Source organism: Dinoponera quadriceps, unplaced genomic scaffold, assembly GCF_001313825.1.
Source record: "Dinoponera quadriceps isolate SergipeBrazil2010 unplaced genomic scaffold, ASM131382v1 scaffold848, whole genome shotgun sequence".
Lineage (NCBI taxonomy): Eukaryota > Metazoa > Arthropoda > Insecta > Hymenoptera > Formicidae > Dinoponera > Dinoponera quadriceps.
Genome location: NW_014555128.1, coordinates 155,359 through 181,340, shown reverse-complemented (window position 1 = coordinate 181,340; position 25,982 = coordinate 155,359). Strand labels below are relative to the sequence as shown.

Below are 25,982 nucleotides of genomic sequence, written 5' to 3'. Positions count from 1 at the left end.
AGTACCATATATTATGTATAATATATGATACAAAAAAATGGTTTGGTTACAGTAAACAAGCAATTCAATCGAATCTGTTTAACCAAATTTTGATGATCGCCACCAAATCGTTTTTTTTTTTTAGTGTGAATGTGTACGCACACGTACGTCGCCTTAACGTGTCGGCTCAACGATTCATCCGACCAACTGATGCATCTCTTAGTCGCATGCGAATCTCGATTTAGTCCAGTTGCACGAAGACGAAGCTAATCAAATCGAGGAGATCTCCTCTCTTCGATCATGCCGATCAGCGTGACGCGAGGAATTCTTCTTCGCATTCGTAAGAACGCAGCGAGTTGCGTCCGCGATCGACGGTTCCGCACGGCCGCGTATATTTCCCGTAGCGTTCGTTTCTCGTATTCCCATCTACCTGCTCGCCTACCTGCGCGTCGTCATGGCGCCTGTCAACTGGATTAAGTCGGTAACGCGAGATCCTTAATCGTCCGAGGCCCCGGGGTACGTTCGATCGACGCGGACTCCAAGTCAACCGGCGCAGAAAGATTTTTGACCGCGACACGGCACTGCGGGCCGGCAGTCCGACCGCCTTGTGCTCCTTCTTTTCTGTATTTCTACCTTTTCGTTCTTTCCCTCCGCTCCGTCCGCAACGAACGAACGTAGGGGAGGTGATTTGAGGGGCCGGAGAGTGTCCCGGGCGTTTAGGATCCCGGAGATTAAGTCCGATATCGGGTTACGTCCTGTCGCGGGTCCGGCCTTCTCTTTCTGATTCCCTATAATATTATAATCCGTCTGATGGAACCCTTTATCTTCCGTGAGACGAACCCACCTCCGTCGAAGACAACGTTTCGACTTCTACCGCCTCCATCGCGATTTAACCCTGAGAGTAACACCCGCGATCTTGACGCTCAAGTAACATCACCACAGGCTTACGTCACGAAAAAGTCGTGATGTTTTGCACATTTTTTTTTAGTCCTTTATCAATTACTTACTACGTCAAAGTGGCACAAAAATTTCGACTGAGGAGGGGGCTAAGCGAAAGGATCTACATGCGTAGATCTCGTAGGCTTAGAACGTTACTGTCAGGGTTAAACGGGGTACTCTGTTAGCACGGGGGATGGAAGAAAAATCTGGAAGAAGCTTTTCTCAGGGGGAATCTCCTTGCCGTCCGGAAAATCAAAGGAATATTTCCTCCGCCACACACGACGGACGTCGCGATCTCCCGCGCATTTCCATGCATGCGCGCAATTACCACTGGTCGGATCGGATTACGTTTCACGCGAGGACCCCTCTTCGCTGTGTGCGCGCCGAGGTTTTCAAGCCTCTGGCGTGGTAGCCGGCGTGTAGGAGTCAATTTAACGTAAAAGATGTACGATTCATTAGATCGTGCCGAGAAGAGCCGAGAAAACCGCGACCCTTCTCTTTCAACGGCCAACGAGGTACACGGAGCTCCGGGCGCGTACGTGTGAACGGCTGAAGCTTCCCTACCCCCACCGTCGTACACCCGTACATGTTCCGGTACACTCTCGTGCGTGTACTCGTGAGATCACGAGTGGCCCCGGAGCAATGCGTCAGCGCGGACGACCGTTGCCCAAACAGTATCTATCTATGTCAGGATTAAAATACTAGGATATCAAATACGTGCGCGAGCGCGCCCGCGCTCAGGCGGTCGGGGCAAGGAAAAAGGGATGCGGAAAGAGAAAGAGGCGCACGGTCGTCCAGCGGGGCCAACAGAGAGAGAGATAGGGAGTGTGCGGGCCGCCGGGAGGATTCGGAAAGTGGATAGTCCGCTTGTTCTCGTCTAAACGGGGATGCGCGGAGGCAAATAAAATCCATCAACTTGTCAGTCCGGTCGATGGACGCGCTTCTCGTTCTTCGTAACCGAACGTTCCTCGGGAAAGATTGACGCCGCTCTCGCGGCGTTATCGCGTATCCAGTAGATACATGGACACGAACGCGACTCGATTCAAGTCCGACATCGATATCTCTTCCCGGTGTGTGTGTGTGTGTGTGTACATATATCACGTATAGAGGGGAATATGAATGCGTCTCTCGTATTAAGCGCGATGAATTACACCCTTTATTAAATTCGTCGCGGTATCGCGGTTTTTGCAGGCTCCTCCAACGGTCACAGCCCGGTTCTAAATCTGTCAAAAACCGCGGGAAGCGGAAGCGTGGGCGAGCACTCCGGAAGCGAGGCAGGGGCGTCGCATCGTTCTCAAGACGACGAGGAGGAGGACGATAATCTGTCGGAGGACCTCGAGGACGACAACGAAAAAGACGAAGGTATGCACGCAGGATGACTCGATCGCGGGCGATTGGAGGAAGACAGCGGTCTCCCATCGATTCGCGTTACCCCACGTATTTATTTACGGGGAAAAATAATGTTGCCGTTGTTAGCGAAATCACAACCTTGCTACTGCATATTCGTTGCGACAACGACGAAACAATTGTCAGAACCAATTATCAACATATTATTAAATTAACAAATTATTCGTAATCAAACTAGGAGGGAAAGTATTCTGCTGAGCGAATTTATCCTTAGGACACGTTAATTAGTTGTCGGAACAAAATAGTGCTTTCCTATATTTACCAAATTGTCCTAACGTGAAAACAATTTGTAGATTCAGCGAAATAATTCAGCGAGTGGCAATTAGTCCTTTGAAAAAGATCGCCTCGTCTGTCCACATGGTAACTGGAAGATTTTGCCGCGACAGAATAAGATTTGCCTCTGTCAGCAAATTATTTCTGTCTCCATGTAGACTCTGATGAAACGGTCGGTTCTCTCACGACCGATCATTCGCTCTCGCGATCAATTAGAACCGAGCGCGATAAGGCGAGCGCGTTCTCGCGTTCGACGAAAGTCGAAAGTCGGGCTGATTTCGACCCGAGAGAGGATTCATGCTCGTGAAATAATTATATCGATTTTGCCGGACACGCCGCGTTTAAAGACGAGTTCTTCGAGACGACTGGCGGGTCAGGCCCTCTCATCCATCATCTCTCTACCGAGAGAGCACGAGGGATGCGCCTCGGGATTCGTCTTCCATCGTGCTCCGAGAAACACGTCGTCGCAGCGGTTGCCAAGTCGCGCGTAGTCTTTAATCACCTTACGAATCAGCGGGGATGTAATACCCGCTAATGAAATCTAACGCAATCGTAGCCTCCTCGATCGATTCGTCAAACGTAGGACCGAATTTCACGATGTGAGAAAGCGTCTCGTCCTCTTCCGGCGGTCTGCTGCGAAACGCGCGCGGCGTCCTCGCGCCGAGGAGCGCCACTGCCGGAGCAAAGCGATCATTAGACTCGCGTCTTCGATATTTAGTTTCATTTTTCTAATGAAAGATGGATCGAGAGGTAGAAGATCTCCGCTCTGAGCTTTGTATCGCCATCCTTCCCACCCTTGTTCCGGCGCTCCGATTCACCGAAGCGTCATAATCGTTTTGATTCCTAATCGACCCGACCATTGTCGCGCGTCGGCATGTTAATTGGCCGGGCCAATTAATGGGGCCCCGTCCCCACGTAAAGTCGCGTATCCGTACCTCGCCTCGAATCGATTCCGCTTCACGAATACGTTTCTTCGAAGGAGAGAGAAGGAGAGAGAGAGAGAGAGAGAGAGGAAGAAAAAGAGAAGAAAGCGAAGAACGGACGGCGGGGCCGTTGCGCGCTCGATCGTCTCGCGTTGTCTTAATTAATTTCGTTGCTCTCGAGATCGAGCGATTTAATGCGCGGGACCGAAGCCGGCCAAATGATTTAGAGGCGAAGCGGGACACGCGCGCTCACCGCGGGGGCGACCGGCTAGAATTCACAGAAATCGCAAGATCGTCCGGCGGTCTCCTTCGTGCCAGCGGGGAAAACGCCGGAGACCGCGCGCGCGAGCTCGCAAAATTAGGGGGTCCCGCGTGTACCCCCGAATTAGCGTGGGGCCGTTGAATTCCGCGAAGGGGACGCGACTTAGACGTATAAATCCCGCAGGCCCGGTGCGGCGCGAGCGGCCGGGGGAATCCGTGTTTCGCAGCGTGTCGTACGCGTCGGGCAGTACATCCTGCCCAACCGCTCGCGCTGTGCTCGCGGTGATCGAAGTAGAACCCCATCGAATGCCCGTGGGAGTGTACACGCTCGTGGAATGCAGTTCTGATTTAATGAGACGCGCCACTATCTCTCGCGCTCTCGTTCCCGGAATCGGATCCACCGCGATTCCTCCATGTCTGCGCGGCGATCGCATTATTTTTCGCCGGATACGTGAAAAGCGGACACATTTCCAAATGCTTCGAAATTAGAAAATCGTCGGGCGTTAAAATCGCCTACCAAATATCGCGTATAATTGATTGATTTTCATCAAATTGCGTACTAATTTAACTTTTCACATTTCCATCCCAAGGAAAAGTCACATGATCGATGCCCTCGGCTGCCGATCCACCTCGAGCGTTCTCGATTATCACGCTCGTTCGCTCCCATCCCGGACGCGACTCGCCCGTTTCTCCTTTTCTCCTTTTTCTTTCTGCCTTTCTCATTTTTTTTCTCAACTCCCGGACGAGTCGTCTCTGTTGTAATTGCAAGCGTCGGATAATCTTCCGGCGAGCTGCGCGCGCTCGCCCCTCGCTTTTCCCGCCGCGCTGAGAGAGGATCCATCTCGCCGGGGGATTCGAGAGAGGCGAGAAGAGCGAGAGAGCTCACGCCTTCGTGGCGGAGAGATTCCAAGGTGACTCGCTTCCTCTCTCCTGATAATTGTAATGGGCCGCGGTGTGGAAGATAGAGCGGGCAGCGGTCAGGAGGAGAGCCCCGAGAACGGATGAGGGAGGGGGAGGGGGAAAAAGGATCGCGACGGTTCGGGAGGAGGACGAGAGAGCTCGAAAGAAAAGGAGAGGCGCGACGCGGTGCGCTTCCCTATCAAAAGGTGCCGGTCGATCGGCACCGAAGGTGCGCGCGCGCGCTGAGCATTAAATCGGCCAACGGCAATAAGTAACCGATTGCCGTGGCGCGTTGTAGGTGCGCGCAGATAATTAAAAGACGATACAATAAACCACATATCATTGGCCATAAAGCAGCCGGGGCTAAAGCCACGGTGTGGGCCGTACCGCGAGCGGTCACTTAAGCCTGGAACCCACGCAGACATCTTGTCGCGCCGCGCCACTCTACGGGCTCCTCGGCAATAACCATAAGGCATCCTTTATTCCGGCGATCCTCCACCGCGTGCGATCGCGCTCGCCCTCTCCCGCGCGGAGAGCGCCGAGACGGAGACGTGTCAATGGCGTATCTCGAGCGGAGCGCCGTTCCCGAAAGGTGTCTCGGATCAAGCCGGGTGGTCCGACCTACTCCGCCGGGCGATCGAGGAGACGACGGATAGCGACGCGATATCGATGATGCGCGATTTACATCGCGCGGTGTGGTCGACTCGTCCGACGATTTTCCCGGGACGCTTAGTCGCCAACTTGTATCTCGCGCTCTCGAAATTCCGTCCAATTCCACTCGGAGAGTGACACATCGGGGAGAGTCATTCGAATTCCGGCGGCTTTTTTGCGCGCCGTGTTGAGTGAATTCTCCACTCGAAAAATCGCCCAGTGAATATTTCCGCTCGAAATTGTACGAGTGAATCACGACGCGGCCGCGCTCCACAGGTACAAATTTACTCGAAACGATTGGAGCGTTCTGCTCGGTGGAAGAATCAGCCGTCGGAGCTGAAATTCCGTGGGCTAAGATGCGTCTTCGAAATCGGGACGGCTAATATCGTTGCTAACGCGGCTAAATTTATTTGTCGCTCGAATTGTACGCACTACGGCGGGAACGATTAGCTCGTGCTGAAATCATGCGTTTACCTTCCCGACGAGAAATACATTGCTACTTTTTAACAAAAGCTATCGTCAGATGTTAGTTTATGATCATTTTGTTGGAAATTTAGCCGCTCATTTAATTCGCTACGACAGCAAAATTATTTTTCCCCTCGTACGCGAATAACCTCGTCGAACTTGGAGCCGCGTCGCGGAAGCGTCGCTAACGATACGCACGTGCGTCGTCGTCGTCGTTCCCCGGTTGTTCCATAGCGAGAGATGCTAAATAGCCGGTTTCGAGAAGCCGACTAATCGCCGGCGCACTCTCTTGTAGCGCTCAATTCCGTGAATTTAACTTGGCCGCGTTGACGTTAAATCAAAAAGTGGCGAAGGGTAACAAGTAGTCGTCGCGAGATTACGACTTCGGGACACGCACGCGATATACAAGTCTCCTACGTCGTGTTCGCCGACCCCTCCTCGTCGGACGTTGTTCGACGATGGTGCGGCAAATTTATCATTGACGTTTTGCTCTCGACGCGGACCTGGTGTTCCCCGCCAAGGAATCTCACGCGAAATGAGCCGCGCGCGTTATGGAATAGACGACGACGACGTTTATTTATCGCGCTGTCCGTTTCCTCACGTTTGCCGGCGCGTCGCCGGCCGTACTGGGATCCGTTAATCGAGGGAGACTAGCCTTGCGGCACCGGGGAAGTAAGAAGTCGGAAATTCTGCTTTCAGATTTGTCGGACGTGCCGGAGAACTTGCCGTTGCCGGCGCCGGGCTCGGAAAGTCCCCAGGCCCTCAACTATTCGCAGATAGCCTCAGCGGCGGTCGCCGTGTCTCAGGGCGCCCAGGACCCCTCGGTCTCGAGTACGGAGACCCTGCTGAGGAATATCCAGGGCCTGCTCAAGGTCGCGGCCGACAACGCGAGGCAGCAGGAGAGGCAAATCAACTACGAGAAAGGTCAGTGGCGGGGCTTTCTTAAGACACTTGAGGGCGCTCTCCACAATTTCATTATCTTCCAGCTCTCCCAGAACCGCATTAAGAGGCATTAGTCCCTGTCCCGTCGACGAGACCCACTACTCCTCCTCGAACTCTCTCTCTCTCTCTCTCTTCCTTTCTGCTCCCATGTCCCTCGTCTTGTAGTCCTCCCTCCTCATCTCACCGGCTCCTTATCTTGCTCTCTATTGCGGCCTCATCCACCGCGTCCCTTCTCCCTTTCGTGCTTCGACTTTCGCGGTTGTCTTGCTCGTGCCGCTACGTGGATACGCGATGTGGAAGCGGTAACGTCATGTGGTCTCTGGGAGAGCCGGACACCCGAAAGACTCGTAGTGTTAATACACGTCAAGTTGAACATTAAAGGCTTTTTATGTGTGCTAGTAATTGTAATTCATTTATCGTCTTATATATATATATATATATATATATAATTTTTGTGTTTAAATATCTTTTGACGTATAATATATAACAATAGAAATGTACGTAGAAATGAAACGTACGTACATAGAAATGAAACGTATAATATATGATATGAGAAATATAAGTATAATAATATAAAAAAATACCAAGCAAAAAAGAACACGATAAAAAGGACCATTAAAAGCCAATACATGTCATAGTTCATAATTCAAATATATTAATATTAATCACTTAAAAATATCGTGACAATGTTTAATTTCCAAACGTTCTTTCGGACCTCTATTTGAACCATCACAGTCATGCATTGGCCCTTAATGGCCCCTTTTATTGTCTTCTTCTTTTAATTGAATATCCAAAGATCTTTTCAATTTTTCTAAAAATACCAATCTTGATGTGCGCTCCTCTTCGCGAGGGGCTGCTCGATATGCTGCACGCTAAACAGTACGTAACGCGAGATTGTAGCAACGTTAGTTCGCGATTGAATTTATCGGCGCGGAATTTTTAAACCGATATACCAGGGCGTCACTTTGGCGTGTCGTCCCGCGAAATATTCGCACGGGTATTTCGCTGGGCGTGATCGCCTCCGGCGAATCCACCGTCCGTTCGCGAAAACGCCATCCTCGGCGTGTCGTTGAGGCCGCCGGGGCGTCGTTTGCGAGCGTGTGCGAGAGAGCGAGTCCGAGAATAAATTTAAATGTCGTTGCCGCGTAGCCGGTAGATAGAGTTTGCGCCGTAGATTGGTTACGATGAATGCAGGCAGGGTCCATTAAGAAACGAGTCGGCGCGCTGCGAGATGACGTGCAGCATACTGCTTCTTTCTCATTAAGCCTCGTGATAAATCGGCCGGCGTTATTATTAAATATCTCCGCTCGCGGGATCTCTGTCGGAACGCGTAGACGCGGGAGTGTGAAGAAAAGAAAAAGAAAGAACGAGCGAGCGAGAGAGAGAGAGAGAGAGAGAGAGAAAGGGGAAGGCAAGGAAAAGCGCGGGAGCTGTCTCTCACGCGTCGAGATTGTTCGAGAACTTGGATGGAATTAACTACGATAAGGCCGACATCTCGATGTAAATCGTCGAGTCGTTTATACGATATCGATCAGAGTATCTCCGGTTTTACTACGACGACCACTAAGATCACGACGATGACGACGATTGGAAAAAAGTCACTTTACGATGAAAACAACGAGATAAACGGCCGATCATGGGCGTGTATATACTTACATGTCATTATGTACGAACGAGTCGCCATTGTAGTTGTTAATTGTTAGTCTTACCAATGTACGATAGTCGTATCGCAACGAGACTATATCGTATACTGCGAAATGTGACCGTAAAGGACGACGTGTATCGCGTCGTAATCGCCGATTCACCGCGCGTTCCGCAGATGCGATTACAGAAAGAGAGAGAGAGAGAGAGAGAGAGAGGAATATTATCACGAATAAAAAGCAGCAACATAAAACGACACGCAACGCCAAGCTGGTTTCATAGCCGAGCGATCGCAGTTCTACGGCGTGATATTGGCGAACGCGGGCGAGAGCTGGAAAACACGATGGTCGCGAGCGAGTCGACGGTGTTCTCTCGCGCGTAATCCAGTTCCCGGGGGCAATTTTCCAATTTCGCTCGCGAACTGTCATTGATCGGCTATATCCGCTCGTTTTCAACCACATACATTCACACCACCGTCACCGATCATTGCAAAGTCGTGTACTCGTATCGGGCCCTGTTCAGTGTTGATTTATCCGCGAAGCGTAAAATCCTCGATATAAGAATCGTACAGCAAAAAGAAAGGTGCTAAATTCAAATAAATAATTACTTCAATACTCAGTGAATGTTTACTTGGGTCAAGTGATATTAACTAATAATTTACTTAATCCAAGTAACCACTCGTGTTGCATTTAAATATGTGATCAGAGTTAAAAATGGACATCCGCAGGTACAAACAAGCACCCCGGCCATATTCTGATCTTTCTTCCACAGTATGATTGTGGTATTAACAATTGTACAGAATAATAACAGTCATTAGTAAGAATCAGTACAGTTGCAGTACTGTCTTCCGAGTCTTGATCCGTTGCTATCGTCTCAGTATCCTATCAATAATCAAATCAGTATTGACATCTAGCACTGTTCGTTAAAAATCAGTACCGAACCAACGATTATTTCCTACTTGGGCTACGATAAAGCAATGAATCTATACTCGTATTTAACATCAAATATTGATCATAAAATATTTCTCATCTTGATCATCAAATGATTGATCATGAAAATCGGTTCGATTAAGTAATGACTCTTCGTATTATCGCGAATATGGAGTCAAAGCATATTTAAGGCCGCATTTATGCGCACTGGTCGCGGACGCGAATCTCGACGGATAAGCTGGGAACGAGAGAGAGAGAGAGAGAGAGAGAGACCGGACCGAAGGATGCATCGCAATCTTCGGCGGAACGGGCAGAGGCGTTCTCGAGGACGTGCGAGCCTCGTCGCATCCCTTATCTACGTTTTCGCAGGTTTTAAGTGGCGGATCCTCATAAACACACGTCCGATATCCGTCCGAGTCGCGGTGAGTCGTGCCGAGTCAACTCGAGCGGAGTCGCGCGTCTCAGCTGCGGCACGTTTCATAAATTCCGTGCGAAACGTAACCCCGGGACTTTAATTACCCATTAGCCGATACAAAGTGTCATTTTCAGGGCCGTTAACTAATGCGTTTGCCGGCCTTAACGTTAGGAATGCCGGGCATCGCGGCTACGTCGGCGGCGGCGCTTAAGCAGCTTCTTCTCGTTGCGTGTGTTCCCCGACGCAGAAGACGGGTGGATTCTCGAGGGGGCGACCCGATAAAAAGAAATCGACGATGCTCCCATGGCCGATGCCCCTTGCATCCCCTCGCCCCCGCTTGCTCGCCACCCTCGCGACACCGTGACTTAAACGTACTTAACGAACAGACTGGACCTCCTCGCTACGAGGTGCACGATCCACTTGCATAATTCGTGCTTTCCTCTCTTGCTGTTCTCCCGACGACGTTCCCGCTAACGACATCGCCGACATGGGGCGCCCGCTGAAACCGTGCGTGAAACGTACGCGGGCAATGGAACGAATTCTCGGCGGTAACGATTTCGGAGGGAGAAACTCCTGCCGGAGATAATCGATAATTACATTCTTTCGTGATTGCTTGCTTCAATCTCAGTAGTTGAATTCAACCATTTTCTTCAAAAAAAATTCCTTAACGACGCCGAAAGTTTTCCAGGATACAAAGTGTTATTTCGAACGGGAGCGTTTTCTTCGCATCGGTGTTCCGCGCGACCCATTGATCACGCAGCGATTGGCGAGCTTTCTTCTCGCGACTTCTTCATCGGCCCGGTAAGCGCGCGGACTTTAATAGGGAGGGACGTGCGATCGGACGGTCCGGGGATCGACTCGCGGGCATCGGACACGTGAACACGCTAACGAGTTCATTTCGCGGCACGTTGCGACGTTAAGCTCGGAATGTGCGGCGCGGCGGTTACTGCTGGTCGGCTTAACAGATTCCGCGCGTTACGTACGCGGCCGTGTGCTCGCGCACACGACGGAGACTTTCAGCGCGAGCAGTCGATCGACAGCCGGGGGGTGAGGGAGGTGGTGGTGGATAAAGGGCGCTGCGGTATACAGGCAGGCAAGAGGAAGGGAAGAAAAAAGAGCGCGACGCGCGGGCAGCCGACGACGACGGGGGCGGCGGGGCGAAGTCGGAAAGAGAGTAAGAGAGGCCCGATTTAATACTCGAACGAGCCAGCAGCTCGTTTTACACCAGATGGTTTTACATACGGCCACTATCGTGTTACCAACCTTCGCCGTATGGGTGCATCCGTATCTCCGTCGGCGAGCTCTCCTTCGTACGTGCGTCGCGCGCGCACCCACATACACACAGGTGCGGAACATCGTTGCTCGTCGGTTTTAAGCCAATCCGGACGGGATGCCTTCGACGCGGAATATTATCGATATTATTCGTCTTTGTCAACGGACCTCTCTCTCGCACGGCCTGTTCCTACCGGCGAGCCTACGGGAATCGAGAGAGCGCGCGTCATTGACGTTCTAAAAAGAGCGGGACGACGCCATCGCGGGCAGGCCGGAGAAAGAGGGAGATATCTGGAAGCGTTTATTTATCCTCTCGTGTCGCACCGAATCGGGTTTCGTAAACGCGCTAATACGTCGCGAGACACGTACCGGGGAGAGATTTTTCTCGACGAGACGCGGTCCATGGCGCAAACACAGGCGCTGCTCGAGCACGCAAACCGCGACGGTCTCATTACGCCGAGGAGGCTCGTTCGAGCGTTGCGCGTTATGGCGTGTAACGTCAGCAGAATGCACGGCGGGAGAGTGCGTGAGATCGACACTTTGTTTGCGATCCGAGCCAGTCGAAATGCACACACGACCGACAGTAACGCGCCGCTCCTTTCCCAGGCGACGCGGCATCGTCGACGGTACGTCGGAAAAAAGATTTGCCAATCGGCACTAAAGTTTGCTGAATATTTAATATTTATTCGCCAAATTCTAGCACTCATTACCGAATCCTTTTTTCACCGTGTATCTTTCCCCCCTTGATCTTTCCCCGACGATTTTCCGCACCGGCAATCAAGTCTGTCAATAAACGTAAGCTAGAGAAGTCTCGCGAACGGCCAACGTGCCGTTTTCCCCCTTCATTTGGAAAGGATAACCGGCGAGTGTCCTGTTCTCCTTCTGCGCGAAAAAAGGATGCCCCGACAACCCGTGCCGATTCCGCCTGTTCTTACCGAAGATGCCGCGCCATTCTCATTTATCGTTCAAATATTTGCTGGTTACGCACGAGACGAGTCGAGACGCGCACGCACTTCCGCCGCCAAGGAAGAACGTGAGAGACGGAGAGAGAGAGAGAGACGATCGTTTTTTCTCTCTCTCTTTTTCTCCTCCTTCGCTTTCGCCGCCGCCGGTAAGTTACACGCCGCACGAAGGACAATATGAACCCGCTGAGATCCTGGTGAGGAGCCAGCGCGGCAATGAGGCTACTATCTTCGATCCTCCGCGAGATAAGGAAAGCGTAGAAGCGGCTGTGGAGAACGCGAAGGAAACGACGACGACGACCACGAGGACCAGGGGTCCCAGCGAGGATTATGTGTGCATCGTGTATCCGGCGTGCGGGGTCCACGGGCCTCCCCGGTTAAAGGCGCTCCTCGAGCGCGGAATATAAAGAGGGGATTGAGTTGTAGCCGCGAGTGGAGGATCTTATGTAGATTCCTTGTAGATCGTGCACCCGATTCGATCGCCGCGATCGGTTCTGTGCGCCCGGTACCGGGTTAATTAAAATTGTAGGAGTCCCGACGTCTCTCTTTCTCTCTCGGCAACTCTCCCCCTCCCTCCCCAGTCCCATCCCGCCATTGCCCCTTTGTGGCCTTCCACCGTCCTCCGCCACTTTCCTCGTTCACCGCGACGTCTCCCCCCGTTTTCTTTGTATCGTTCTCTCTCTCTCTCTCTCTCTCGGATTCTTCCTTTTTTTCTTCACCCCCGGCTCTTCCTCTTCGTCGTCCCTGCGCCACCGGTAGCGGCTGCGGCGACGATCGCGCGCGCATCTCTCGCTGCACATGTAAACTGCTGCGATTTTTGGCCGCTGCCTGGGAAGGCTGCTTTACGTGAAATCTTATTACCGGGAGCGACGATGCGGCACAACGGAGCAGGATGCAGCCGCGGCGGTGTGTACCACACAGCCCATCGAGCTTGGTAGCCGCGTTTACGAATGAAAACGCGAATCACCGACGCCGCTGTCGTGCTACATAGAGATACAAACGAGACCAGATCGTTCTCCACGCTGTGCGAGTCTCACGCGTGATCGCGTCTCGATAATAGCGGGGGGCGCGATCACTGGTGATTAGACGTCTCGCGGCCGACGTCGTCGTTGATCGTATAGTTTCCTTAATGCCGAAGTCGTTTCGAGATTAAAGTACACGTGAAAAATAGACAGGTGCAAAATTTCCCCTAGTCTCTCTCGGCATCACGTGTAGATTTAAATTGCGCGAGGTATTGGGTCGATGTTTGTTCCGTTTTTTTTAATCAGTTCTTTCTTCGCTCGGAAATCTGCAACAGCAGAATTATTTTTCTCCGTGTTGAAATTATTGTTCTCCGTTTGACTAAGAAACGGACTTTTACATCAGCTCGACATATTTATGTCGTTGACACGTCGAAAGCTCCCTCATGGGCGGACTCTTCATCTTCGTCTCGGATACGCGTAAATATTTCGCAGTGCAAACAGAAATGTTGATACAAACGTCCCGGCCGTCCACCTACCGTGAGCTTTCGAGACGTTCCGCGAGCCGTAGCGGTTGCCTCCTCTCGGCTCGCAGCTGAATGCAGACTGATTGATTTATGCTTAACCCTGCCAACCGGCGACCCCCCCACCCTCTTTACCCTTCCTCGTGCACGGAGATAGCTCGGCCTAACCGAGGCTATCTCTATATCGCCCGGCGAGCAGCCATTATCGCGCAAACTATGTACGCACACGTGTATCGGCGGCGGCACGCTCGTTTTTTTCCCTCCCTCTGTACTTTTCCTCTTTCCTTCCCCTCTCTCTCTTCCTCCTCTTCGCTCACCGCCTTATCGTGTATACGAATCGATAAGCGATCGAGTGTTCCCGCCGCGTTACTCCTCTCTCTCCCTCTCTCTGCGTTGCATCGCGAAATTAAATCAAACCGATCGATAGAATTCGACGCGTTTTCGATTCACATCGCTGTCAATGGCAGTTATGCGGCGACAAAATCGACAAAATCGAGAAATGTGAGAAACGAGGTGACACGGACCTCTCCACAAACTCCGATGTGTGACTTGCATCGCGTTTACGGCACGTCTCTCCGTGATTTCGCGTTACGAATTTTACTACGTCAACTGTTTGCTCCAATTAAACTGCGATATTGTCTCGGATTTAATTAAGAGCAGGAATCGGTTTATTGACCTCGTGCAGCGCCCACCCCTCGGACGGGTCGCGACGCGTCTCAGGGAATCGTTATATGGTGGCGCTTAGCAATAAATAGCCGGCACCTTTATCGCCCCGAGGGGAGAAAAGAAACCCGCGTGGCGCTGATCCGCTCTCAGGTAGAACGGAAGGTGGAACGTAGGAGGAAGCGTTCGCCGTCGAGCACGGTAAACAATATAGTTTTCGTATTTCGAACGGAGAGACCAGCTCGCTACGACGGCGTAGCGGATATATGCAACCCCCGAGAAAAAGAAAAGGAAAAAGAAAAAGGGGGAAGGGAGGAGAGGGAGAGAGAAAGAGAGAGAGCTCGAAAGGGAGCATCGGAGAACTTCTCTCTCTCTCCCCTTTCTTTCTCTGCGCTATTAAACATTTTCTACACGCTATATGTATTACGTGTAACGTACGTGTGTTTACACGCACATCCGAGCAGCGTACGGTGCCAGACCGAACAACTTCCTCTGCATACATCAATTACGCCTCTCGCGGTTCCCATTATTAGCCGCCTATAATTTATTACTTTCCACCTTAATAAGCATAATAGTTCCCATGCTATTCTTCGTGCCGCTTCGTAGCCGCCGACGACGTGGTGGTTGCTCTCGCGCGCGTCCTACGTATATACGATATAATACGAGCGTATCTCATAAGAGAGAAAAGAGAGAGACGGAGAGAGAGAGGGGTGAGGGGGCCTCTTAGCGAATGCGCGCTCGTAGCGCTCGTGTGTCTGCGTCGGCTGCGAGTTTGTGGAAGGGTTGACCTCCGACCCAGAGACAATCGTTAAGGTAGCGCATTCGGCTGGCGTGCTCGGACCACAGATATTTAATTACCTTTGGAGCGGGGAACCGAGCTCTTTCTGATCTCTCTCTCTCGCTCTCCCAATTGAGAATTCGAGAATGCAGTTTCGCAAAAGAGAGAGGGAGAGAGAGAGATACGGAGAACGAAGAGGAGGAGGATGATCGAGCCTAAATGGCGAAAGGGAACAATATCGCGAGACCGAGCGGCGAAATCGTAACTCCCGTCGCTCTCTGTCCGCCTTGGTCCCGTCCTCGACTCCCATTTCTCCGCGTTGGCGCTCGGGGCGCTTGACGAGGGTGCCGTTTCTTGTTGCGTCCCACGACCCAACAGCTCGGTCGTGTATGCTTTTTGGACATCCTCGCGAGCGGAACTAGCAGCGCGACCACCCTCCCGGTGCGCGCGACACGAGCCTCTCTCCCGACGTTCTGCGCGCCTTTATAACTCAGAAGCCCGGCATCGGCTACAAATTGTCCAAGAAGGAGCGAGAGACGGTGCATCGACCGCTCATTACACATCCGGCGATTGTACCGCGGCGTATCTTCGACCTATTACCAACCATAAATCACGTTAACTTTATTCCGCCGTTTTTCTTACCGTGCCGTTACCTCGCGTCGTAATTAATTAAGTCTAGTCGCGCGCGCGCGCACGTCCGCGTGCTAAGCAATCGTCTCGGGAATGAAGCTTCTTCCAGTAATGGGTTAACCACGCTCTCCCTCCGCCGGAGCGACTCGTTCCACCGGCGAGTTCGAGCACTGTCCTCGATGTCGAGGCGAGGAGCCCCTTTAATGAGACTCCTCGGCGCCCAGGTCAGGGTGGGCCCGTTGTTACACGTAAATAGCGAGGGGACCGCAAGCTCTCGGCGCACACACCCACGTATTCGTGAGCGAACGCTCGCACGCGGCGAGAAGAGAGGCGTGTATCTCTCTCTCTCTCGTACTCGGCGGAGAAAGGAGAATGCGAGGGTAAAAACGCGGAGACAATACGGTGTCGCCGTGGCGCGCCGTGGATGTCGACGCGTTCCCACCTGGCGGGGCCGGATTGTTGTCAATTAAAGAAAGCGCGGTAGAAGGAGACCGTATTCTCGGCGTAAGCCACCGACGCCCCGTGTATCGCGAGACCGTCGGGACAAAAGGAATCGCAGGAAAGGCAGAAAAGGCGAAAACGGAGAGAGAACAAACGGTCTGCGGCCTGTGAAACCTCGCTGCGCCGCGAAACCGCCACGGAGCTCCGAGCGAGAACGGGTGGTGCGTGGAAGGTGCACCGAAGGAGCCGGCAACGGCAGCAGCGGGGAACGAGAGGAGGAGAGAAGCCGGAGGGAGGCGGTAGCGAAGGAGAGATAAACGGAGAGGAAAGAATTTAAGAGAGAAGGGGCCCCGATGGTGCTAGGGAGGCTAATAAATTATGCCTAACACGGGGAACAACTAGTTGATTATTTATTTAACAATAAAAGGAGCCACGGGCCGCCTACCCTCATCCTTGCTGCTTCACAGGCGCGCAAATAAGTTTCGCGTCGGGAGATAGTGAGAGAGAAAGAGAGAGAGAGAGAGAGAGAGAGCCCGGCGTGCGCTCGCCGCGGACGTCTGTGTTTGTCTAGCGGGGGAATAATTTCGTCTTAATGACGTCTTAAATAACGCTAAATCCCGACCTCTCCCCGCGTGAGTAGACAGGCGGGCAAGTAGCCGGCTGCAAATTCCTATTCGGCGCTCATGGAGAGGAGAGAGATTCGTCGCGCGGAGAGCGTGACTGTCAGGAGGCTCGATTTTAACGAGCCGATCGCGCGACCGCCACCGCCGACGGTTTTTCTCTTTCTCTCCCGGGAAAGATCTCGCCATCGCGGGGAAAAAACAACGATAAACCTCGCGACNCCCCCCCCCCCCCGGCACGGAGGTATCACCTAAATCCTGGATTTAACGATCGCGGAGACATCGATCCCGACGCTCGATCGTCACGTCGCGCCGCAGTCTGTCTCCTCGTCCACCACGCTCGCGAGCGCCTTGGAATTAAGCAACAGGAATGGCCGGTACAATGTACGTATACGGGAACAGTCCTCGGCGTAGCGTCCGCGCGCGGAAAGAATACACACACCTTCGGTCCTCGGCGGTGATTTCGCATCGGCGACGTTTATAAACCGAAAATTTACGGCGTCTCTCGCGATTCCAGCGGGGGAACGAGCGGTGCGACCGAGTCTCTCTCTCTCTCTCTCTCTCTCTCTCTCTTCTCGTTTTCTCTCCTTCCCGCGGGCTGGTTCGCGACTTTGTTCCATCCGTGTTGGATTTTATCGTCGTCGGGTATTTAAGTGTCATCGCTTCGGCGACTCCGCGGAGGTTCGCGAAGAGACACACAGAGCCGCGCAAAACGTGCTCGCACGCGCGCCTCTCCCTCACCTTCCCTTCTCGGAACCGTCCCGATTCCGCGAGATAACGATCGAAATTAATTACGCTCCCGGTGGCGGTAATTTCAACGTAATTCCGGTCGTCGCGTACACGCACGCATCGCGTATTATCGCAATTTTCGTACGTATTCAGTAATCAGTCGGCGTGGCCGCGACGTCGCACGAGATCGCCGCGCGGCTCGGCGCGATGTAAATTAATTTGCCGCATTTTCCGCGGAATTAAATTAAAACCGCTCGCGAATCGAGCTCGCGTGCGTAAGATCGCCGGCGAGGAGGAGGCAAAAAATTAATTACGAAGGAAACGTCGCGACGCCGCCGCCAACCCCACCATCGCCGTCACCGCTATCGTCATCGCCATCGCGAGTTGAAAAACGCTATTTTCAGATAATTGTTACAATCTTGCTGACAAAGTGGACGGAACGAGTATTAGAGTACAAAAACGATATGTAATTATCCGTAATTATGCAAAAATGAACCGTATGGAGGGCGTTTCGAACAAAAAAAAGAAGGAAAAAATTTGACGCACGATTTAAATAATATAGGTGCCATTGATATTTTTCACAATCACCTAAGAAGTTAATCATGATCAATTTCTTCTTTTTACGAAAGTTCTAGCGCCGTATTATAAGTTTCATTATAACATCATTACAAGACCCATAAGAGGAATATAGGAAATGTGCATTGGAGCGGGGAGTCTGAATAGTTTCAGTCAGTAAAGCTGTCGTCCGGCAAACGAAAGGTCCCGGGTTTGATTCCCGGTTCTAGCAACCTCGGTGCATTTTTTCTCTCCGACTCTCTTACACGGTATCGACGCGACGCCGATGGCTCGGGATAAAATGCGATAGAAACGAAAGGCGAATGGAAAAGGGAGAGAAAGAGACGCTAGGAAGCAACGGCGATGATGAGGAAGAGAAAGCGAGCCAGGCAGGCGAGCGAGATAAAAAGGAGGAACTTGACCTACCGCAGTTTTAACTACCGTTCAATTATATAGTTTGCTTTCGGGTCGTCGCGCGGGCGAATAAAGCGTGTAATTTACCGGCAATAAAAGGGCAGTAGTAACGGCCGCGTGCGCTCGCGCGCGGGAGAAAGAGAGAAGCATACAAAGAGCAGGGGAACACTATGTGTGTGTCGTTAACGACGTCGTTTATTGCCGCGAGGAACGAATATTTTGTTACAACTCGGTGCGACCGCTTCGATTCGCGGCGGAGTCGCTCGCCCGCGTTCGAAAAGTGCACGGCGAGAGAGAGAGAGAGAGCGCGCGCGCAGAGCACGCGAGGGCAGGCTTTATTGCCGGCGAGTCTCGATAAAAGTACAATATAAGAACCGGACGAGGAGCGAGCTTTCAAAGCTAAGGAAACGTTTTAAGGCACTATCGCGCCGCGAGAGAAAATGTCGCTCGGCGGACACAAGCGCGAACGGACGAGAACGTGGTGGGGTGGCGCCGTTCTTTTTCGCGCGCGCGCGCGCACGAGCGACCGAGCGCGGCGTGACGCGATAATTGGATTTCGAAATACGCCCCCTCGTCAGTTAATGCGTATAATCGCGGATAATGCGCGCGATAATCCGCGCCTACGACGCTAATTTTCTCGCGTGACATCAGCGGAGGATTAGACGAGGAGGTACGCGCGCGTATTTGAAAGCGCGCCGCGCGCCTTAGTCCGTTCCTTCCTTCGGCCCTCCCGTATCCTCCCCCTCCATCGATTCGTACGTGTACATTTAATTGCGAATTTATCAATTGATAGAAAGAGAGAGAGAGAGAGAGATTTATTGAGCACTCTGGGACACAAGTCCCCTCAGATGCTATAAAATGCAGAATACAAAGATAACGTAGAAGAGACAGGGAATAAGAAGTGAACATTAACGGTAAAAAACTAACGGAAAATATGACAAAGGTAGACGTGAACATGAAAGTTAAGCGTAACTGCGTAAACCGAGATAACAAATGGGAGAGAAAGAGAGAACTTTATACCGGGAGTTCCGCGCGAGTTTTCTCTTTTCGACGGCTAAATTCGACGGAATCGCGACGCGCACAGCCGAAATATACTGACTCGAGTCAACTCGCCGCCGGCGCAAACATAGTTAGCCGTTGGGTTGGCGCGCGGCGCATCTAAAAAAATATACAACTTCCGACTGTCATGTCCATAAAGATGGTATCGGCGCGTAGGTGCTGAGCCATTCGGTGATGTCTTATTACACTGGGCGGTTATTTATGATCGTGCGCCCCGCAGAAAGAAAGGCAGGACTTGAAACGAGACAAAAAAACTGTTGGCAGTCGTTAAGAGAGAGAGAGAGAGAGAAAGACTGTTAAAGTCTCATCGACGCTTCAACACTCACTTGATGCGTTTCCGTGCCGCGTGTACGATCTTTATATATCTCTTTCATTCCAAGATTCCCCCGGGGATACTTATTTTCATTAATGTTGTTATCATCACGATCGTTATTATTACGTCTTCGTTTCTTCCGATTTGCGCGATATTAAAGGCGAACATTAAAGACGCATGCAGATTTCTCCGACGCTGTCGATCTCGGATTGTCCATTTCTCGCGGGATCACAAACGGATGAACGGAGGAACGCGGCTCGACCAGTCATTAGCGCAATCGGCCGTCAATAAAATTAACGACACGCGAGACCGCGATAGGATCCTACGTCACACCTGCGCGTCACACAATGTGCACGGGCAGGCCGCGGCGTTAACAGCGTACGACGCAATTCAAGGAGTCTGCGCGACGAATCATTCGGACGTTTGTTGCCTGTCCGATAACGTGCGGCCAGTTACGCGGCTGCAAGGACAATCTTAATGATAATTTTATACCGGGAATTATTGCCCGGCCGTAATAAGCAGACGGGCGCGCCTCGGAGCGCGTCACCGCGCGCGCGCGCCCGTCTCCGCGGTAACGTGAGCGCGCGAGTGCTCACGCGAAGATGAAGATAGCCCGAGCGAATTCATTAAAACGATTGTTAATTACGGCCCGGAGTGACACGCGGGGGCCCCCCGAGGGGGAGGTAAGGCGGCAGCTGCGGAGCCCTGCGGGAAAGAGGTGGGTCCCGATTTTACAACTCGTGCCGTTTCCGGCGCACGCGATACGCCGTCGTGAGCACCGCCGGACGAGCGTGCGTTACGCCGTGTCAAATCGATAAAGAGGGAGGATCAAGGAGGTCCGAGGACGCGCCGAAATCGCGCGGAGGAGCCGACGACGTCGACGGACCCTTCCCGTAAACCGGCGAAGCCGGCTCGTTATCGTAACGGCGGAATCGCCGATCTGATTAAATTGTCCCGCGCGCGGTAATTAAGCCGCGCGTTATCCGCGAAAGGAAGCAGCGGAAGGTGGACGTGCGCGAGCGAGCGAGCACGTCCTCGTTAAAGGATACGCACCCTAGAGGTCGTTAAGGTATTATTCGATAAACCGTCGAAAGAATCCTCTCTCCACCGCCGGCCAGCGTTTTACGATCGCGAGCTATTAATGTCTCGCGCTGTGCATGGGCGCACCGGCATGCACGCGCAGACAGTCGGACAGTCGTAATAATGATAAAGATCCACGCTGCGTTGCGGCGCGTCAGTCTCGTTACCGCTGCGGAAGGGAGAAAGGTGGACGTGGAAGGAACGGACGCGTTTTCTCCCTCGATTTTCCCGGTCTTGTGTTTTAACGTTGGCCTTAACGTTCGATTTAACGTTAGATTTAACGACGCCCGGCGGACAACGTTATAAATCCAGAAATCGTATCTGTCAAATCTGCGCGGCGTTCCTCCACTCTTTCCAGAGAGAAGACCGTCGTACGGGTTCCCCTCCTCCCCCCCCTCTTTCTTTTAACTAAAGGAGTTTTGCTCGCGTCTACTTCTCGTCTAACATCCTTATCTAATTTTTCAAAGACAAACTCCGCCAAGTTCCACCTCGTCGTGAAATATTCAACGACCAGTTTGCTTCAGTTCATAACTAAACACTCGTTACTCTCCCCCGTCGGTCCAATATCAACACAGCTCGGGATCGATAAAGTTTCAAGTCCTTGCTCGCGTGTAACTCGAATGTGCAATAATTCCGCCGGATATCCCGCCAGGATCTCTATCCTCCGTAGGGGGGGGGGGGCGAGGATGGGATTATCGTGAAACGCGAAAACGCTCTTCGGCGTATCGGCCGCGCGCGCACGAGAGAGAATTCGAGAGCGGAGAACTTTACCATCGAGGTATCCTCTTGTATCGGCGAAGACGAGATATATCGGGCGGCGCGTAGCGATCGCCGTAAAATTTCGCGGGAATCACTCGGATTCTCTCGACTGGCGACAAACTCGACGGATTCGCGTTAACCGGAACTATCGCTATTTTCCGCTTTTACTACACTTATCAATCAGCCCCGAGCAGAGTCACGCGTGACGCTGAAGATCCCACGGTGCGAACGTCTCGACGGATATATCGACAGGACATCAATTCTCCCTCGTCGGCGAGGCCGCGCGATAAATAAGATACATTTTATTAGTCCGTTAATCGTTACTCACGCGCGTGTAATCGCGACGCGATCAGTTAACGAGGTCTCGGACTCCGTCCGAGACGAGGCGCGATAAACATTATCGCGAATTAAGAAGGACGGGTATACTCGGACACATTTTATGGGGATGATCCTCCCGCGAGGGGCGATAAGTCGCGTGCAAAACCGATTCGCGTTGATCCGGCGCGCGCGAAATAATCGGCGGCGAGAGACGCCTTGGTCGGGTCCCCGATAAGACGGCGGGCAAGAAGCTCCGATAATCCGCCGATGAAGCTGCGAGCAAGAAACCCGACGCCACCTACGTGCGCCGGCAGTTTTACCGCGTGCCGAACTCGACCGGCTGTGCGATCTAATCCTATTTTCGTTAGATCCGTTAATGGTTAATGGGAGGCAAAGTGGTCAGCGACCGGAACAAGGGCTAAGTCCGTCTTAAATCCCGTGAGGAGAGCGACCCTTGTAGCCCTTAGCCGAGGACCCGTAATCCGCGTCGGATAACTATTGGCTACGCCGTGGCGCGAAGGGGCCGAAATCAAACTGTGCCGCGCGGAAACTTTTAATTATTATCGGCAGCTCGCGTTCCTCGCGAGGATTATTTTCCGCGAAGCGAGAGAAGATGGAGAAGCGCGCGCCGCGTGCGAGCGCGCGTCGGTACGAGCGTAATCCGAACGAAATGCGGTTCGTTAATGCGAAATTTAATTGGATTCCTTTCACCGGAGTTTTCTCTGATTTATTCGCCCCGTGATCTCGTTCGATCATAACGACCCGACTCGCGACCGCAGCGTTCCTCGTGAGGGAACGCGAGAGCCACGAGGTGGTATCGGTAGACAATTGAAATTCAGCGGGGAGGAACCTCCTGCGCGAAGGACCCGTGCCCGGAGGACAGGACGAACTAGACGGTATATACTTAATCATTATTCGGCTGTAATATGCGAGGGTTGAAACAACAATATTCTCGTTTCCAGCTCGGGTCCCCGCGGCGCGTCTCGCGGCGGATCTTCTCGTAGGCAAATAGTGCAACATCGGGATTAATGAGGATTAGGGTGCGAAATTTATGAAATTCGAGTCCGCCTCTGCCCGTCCCAGAGTACTGTGGATCCCTTTGAGACGCTTGAGATGACGAGACACAATCCGTCGCATAATAATAATAATAATAATGAGTCTCCGACCGTGAAGCTCGAATTGATTTCGCTGGTTGATCGTCACGGATCGATAACGCGTCCGAAAGAATGCCGGATATCCCGAGACGAAATTTTGCTTCTGCATTAATTCTGCAAATTCCATCGAATCTGAAGGATCAATGGAGCGTTTTGAAATATAAATCTACTGACATACCTTGATGTTGCAAATCGTCGCTTACTGCTGTTTTCTTCATGTTGAAAAAGCCCGATGAAGCACTTGTTCAGGAAACATTTAATATTCGATTATCTCAATTTTTTGCCTACATTTAATCTTTATTATTCTTAAGTCGAATCAGCAAAATTTAATATATCATGTAACTTACTCAGTTACAAACAACGGAGTGTGTGAGATGAGCGAATATTAAATAATCTAATCAAGATTAATGGGAATGGGTAAAAGAAATAATCAATTTTTACTCTCATACTCTCTTTTTTATCTCTCCTGGCGTTGGAAGTCTCGGTGGGATTTGTAGCTCTTAAAAGAGCTGACAAAGAAAAGGCTGTAAAAGCAAAGATAACACTAATGTGTCCAATAATGCTGTGTGTTTATTTCAATAGAAATTTTAAATTTGGATCCCGTAATAAGGCTAGACCGAAATAAAGAAAGCGTTAGATGTGAACAAAATCGCACTCACGGTCCAACGAGCATTATTAGACGTAAATATTGACACTTGTGATATTTACATTAGATTCTAAGGCCGGCATTCATATTTATAAATTATTCATGATCCCCGATTGAGAGCATAATTAATTATAGATTAGTATTCATGGACCGTTACTCAGCTATTTTTATCAATCACCTCTTGTTATATGAAATAAGCAGAGATACTAAGTGACAAATAATCGAAAATTAATGATGAAGCTATAATTATTTATCAAATGATAACAAACTAGAAATGCCGACCTAAATTTCGACTCGGTGCCTCCTTATTCTCAACAAATTCGTCAAACGTCCGTTAAAACTAGAAACAATGAATTCTGAATAATCGTACCTCGAAATATATGATGCATTGTTGTTTACGTCTCGATGCGCCCTCCGTGTCCTAGCCTCCCAGCTGCTCCAAGTAATCCATTGTGACACTGGCACTGACACTCGCGTAGATACGACTCAATCGCACATTAATGAACGTAATGCCGATGAGAATCCGGATTAATATTTTAAGAACCGATAGGAATGGAAACTTTCCTCACCGATACACGTGTTCCGCGTCGCGATACGTGTGCGTCGCTCGGTAGCTCGATACGTTATGACTTAGTCACGGAAACATACGCGGAGCACGAGAGTACCAAAACAATGGGCAAAAAGGGCTACGTCATCTCCCGTCAACCAACCATCGACGCTTGCCAAGGACGCGTGCACGATCTCGCCGGCCGAGAGACCACAACAATCGATGCTTTCAAAATATTACACAAGCCGCACCTTAAACTTGTCGACGGCTTCTTTTTTCACTCTCTTTAAAGCATTACTATCATTATTGTCGCGGAACCAAATTAAAATTTTCATTTCTGCGCACACACTACTGTCTTCATTCTGACGACTCCCTTTTTTCGCTCCTATTTTCAGCCCAAACTTTAACGAAATCTTCAACGCTTACAACAAATAATAATAAACAGATTGTGAAAAAGGAAGTTTGTTATTTCGTTTGTTCATATTAATTATTTAATATTTGCTTATCGCGTATAATCTGCCTATAGTTTTAAGTAAGTTACAATTATTGTTTAATTTAATTAAAGATTTAAGATTAAAGATTATTTTCTAAGGCGGGATTGATATTAACGCAACAAAAAAGCCGCCTATTGGCTAAAAAATTAAGTACTTTTACTACACACATGTACATAAATTATGAGTATAATAAAATAATATAATTTTTAATAAGAATATCGATGTTACCGAATCGATATTCATCGCTGATCGATATCAAGTTTCGATAGCAATTTCGATGTCAGTCTTACCGATGCGCAACACCCTAATATGAAATACTACACCCAGAGAATATTTATGGAAAGATTATCTATGAATCCTTCAAATTCGACAAAATTCCCGTTAATGTAGAAGCAAAATTTCGAGTCAGGGACACGCGGGTAAAGAGAAATATTGTCATGACGAAACGAGGGAAGAAGGAAGGAAAGAAGGATAGCGCTCAGTCGCTCGGCACCGTAGCGAGGATATCGCGGATGCAAATAAGAGAGGAATACCAGACGCGATCCCCGAGGCTGTAAATTACCGAAATAATCCCGCGGTTAATTCCTACCCGCGCTTTATTACCGCTCTTGATCCGTTAAAATTAAATTCATAAATACCCGCCAATCTCGCGCGCCGGTCTCGAGACTCTCCCTCGGCTCTCCTCGTGGGGCCCTTTCGTCCGTCCGTTCGAGCCGCGTCGCGACGCACAACGTCGTCGTCGATCGCACGCACCGACGCGTTAGACGTTTTAAGAGAAGACCGAAAAGACTGGTGTTTCTCGTAGGCACTCACTCAAGACTAGACGCTCCTACACGAGGGAGAGTGAGTTGTAACACGAAAACTACATTATACTATTCAAACGATTGCAGGCCACGGCGGGCAAGTTGACATTGTTGTTTCTGAGGGTCGCCTCGGGCCCTGCGAATATCTTAGCGTCGAGTGCACGCTACGTGGAGATATATGTTCCCGCGAATGTGTGTACGTATATTTATATATACACGTATATACACACGTGTCCGTGTGCGCGTGTTATGTGTGCGTACATGTCGTGGTACAAGCCCTCGGGGGTTGTGAACGTTATACCGCAGCCTCTCTCATTCTCTCCCTCCCCCCTCCATCCTCCCCCACCCCCCTCTCTCTCTCTCTCTCTCGTCTTCCTGCGACCGTATATACTAATCAATAACCATGAATCGCTCCGGTAACAGTGCCATGCACGTTCCGTTGCACCGTTATTGTTACTACGCGAGTGCTCGCGCCACCGTGAAAATTATTATCGCCGACGATCCTAGGCCCGCTCGAGCCCGCTCGCGATATCGTCC

At 51.1% G+C, this 25,982-nt stretch overlaps 1 protein-coding gene across 3 annotated transcripts in view; it reads left to right on the top strand.

The window, feature by feature from the left end:
- The window catches only part of LOC106743025 (dachshund homolog 2), a 219,268-nt gene that overhangs the window by 137,867 nt on the left and 55,419 nt on the right, over nucleotides 1–25,982 (top strand). For all 3 annotated transcript variants that reach the window (XM_014616493.1, XM_014616494.1, XM_014616492.1), the window contains exons 6-7: nucleotides 2,110–2,280; nucleotides 6,498–6,722. In XM_014616493.1, the coding sequence (XP_014471979.1) occupies nucleotides 2,110–2,280; nucleotides 6,498–6,722 (396 nt within the window). The remainder of the gene's footprint in view (nucleotides 1–2,109; nucleotides 2,281–6,497; nucleotides 6,723–25,982) is intronic.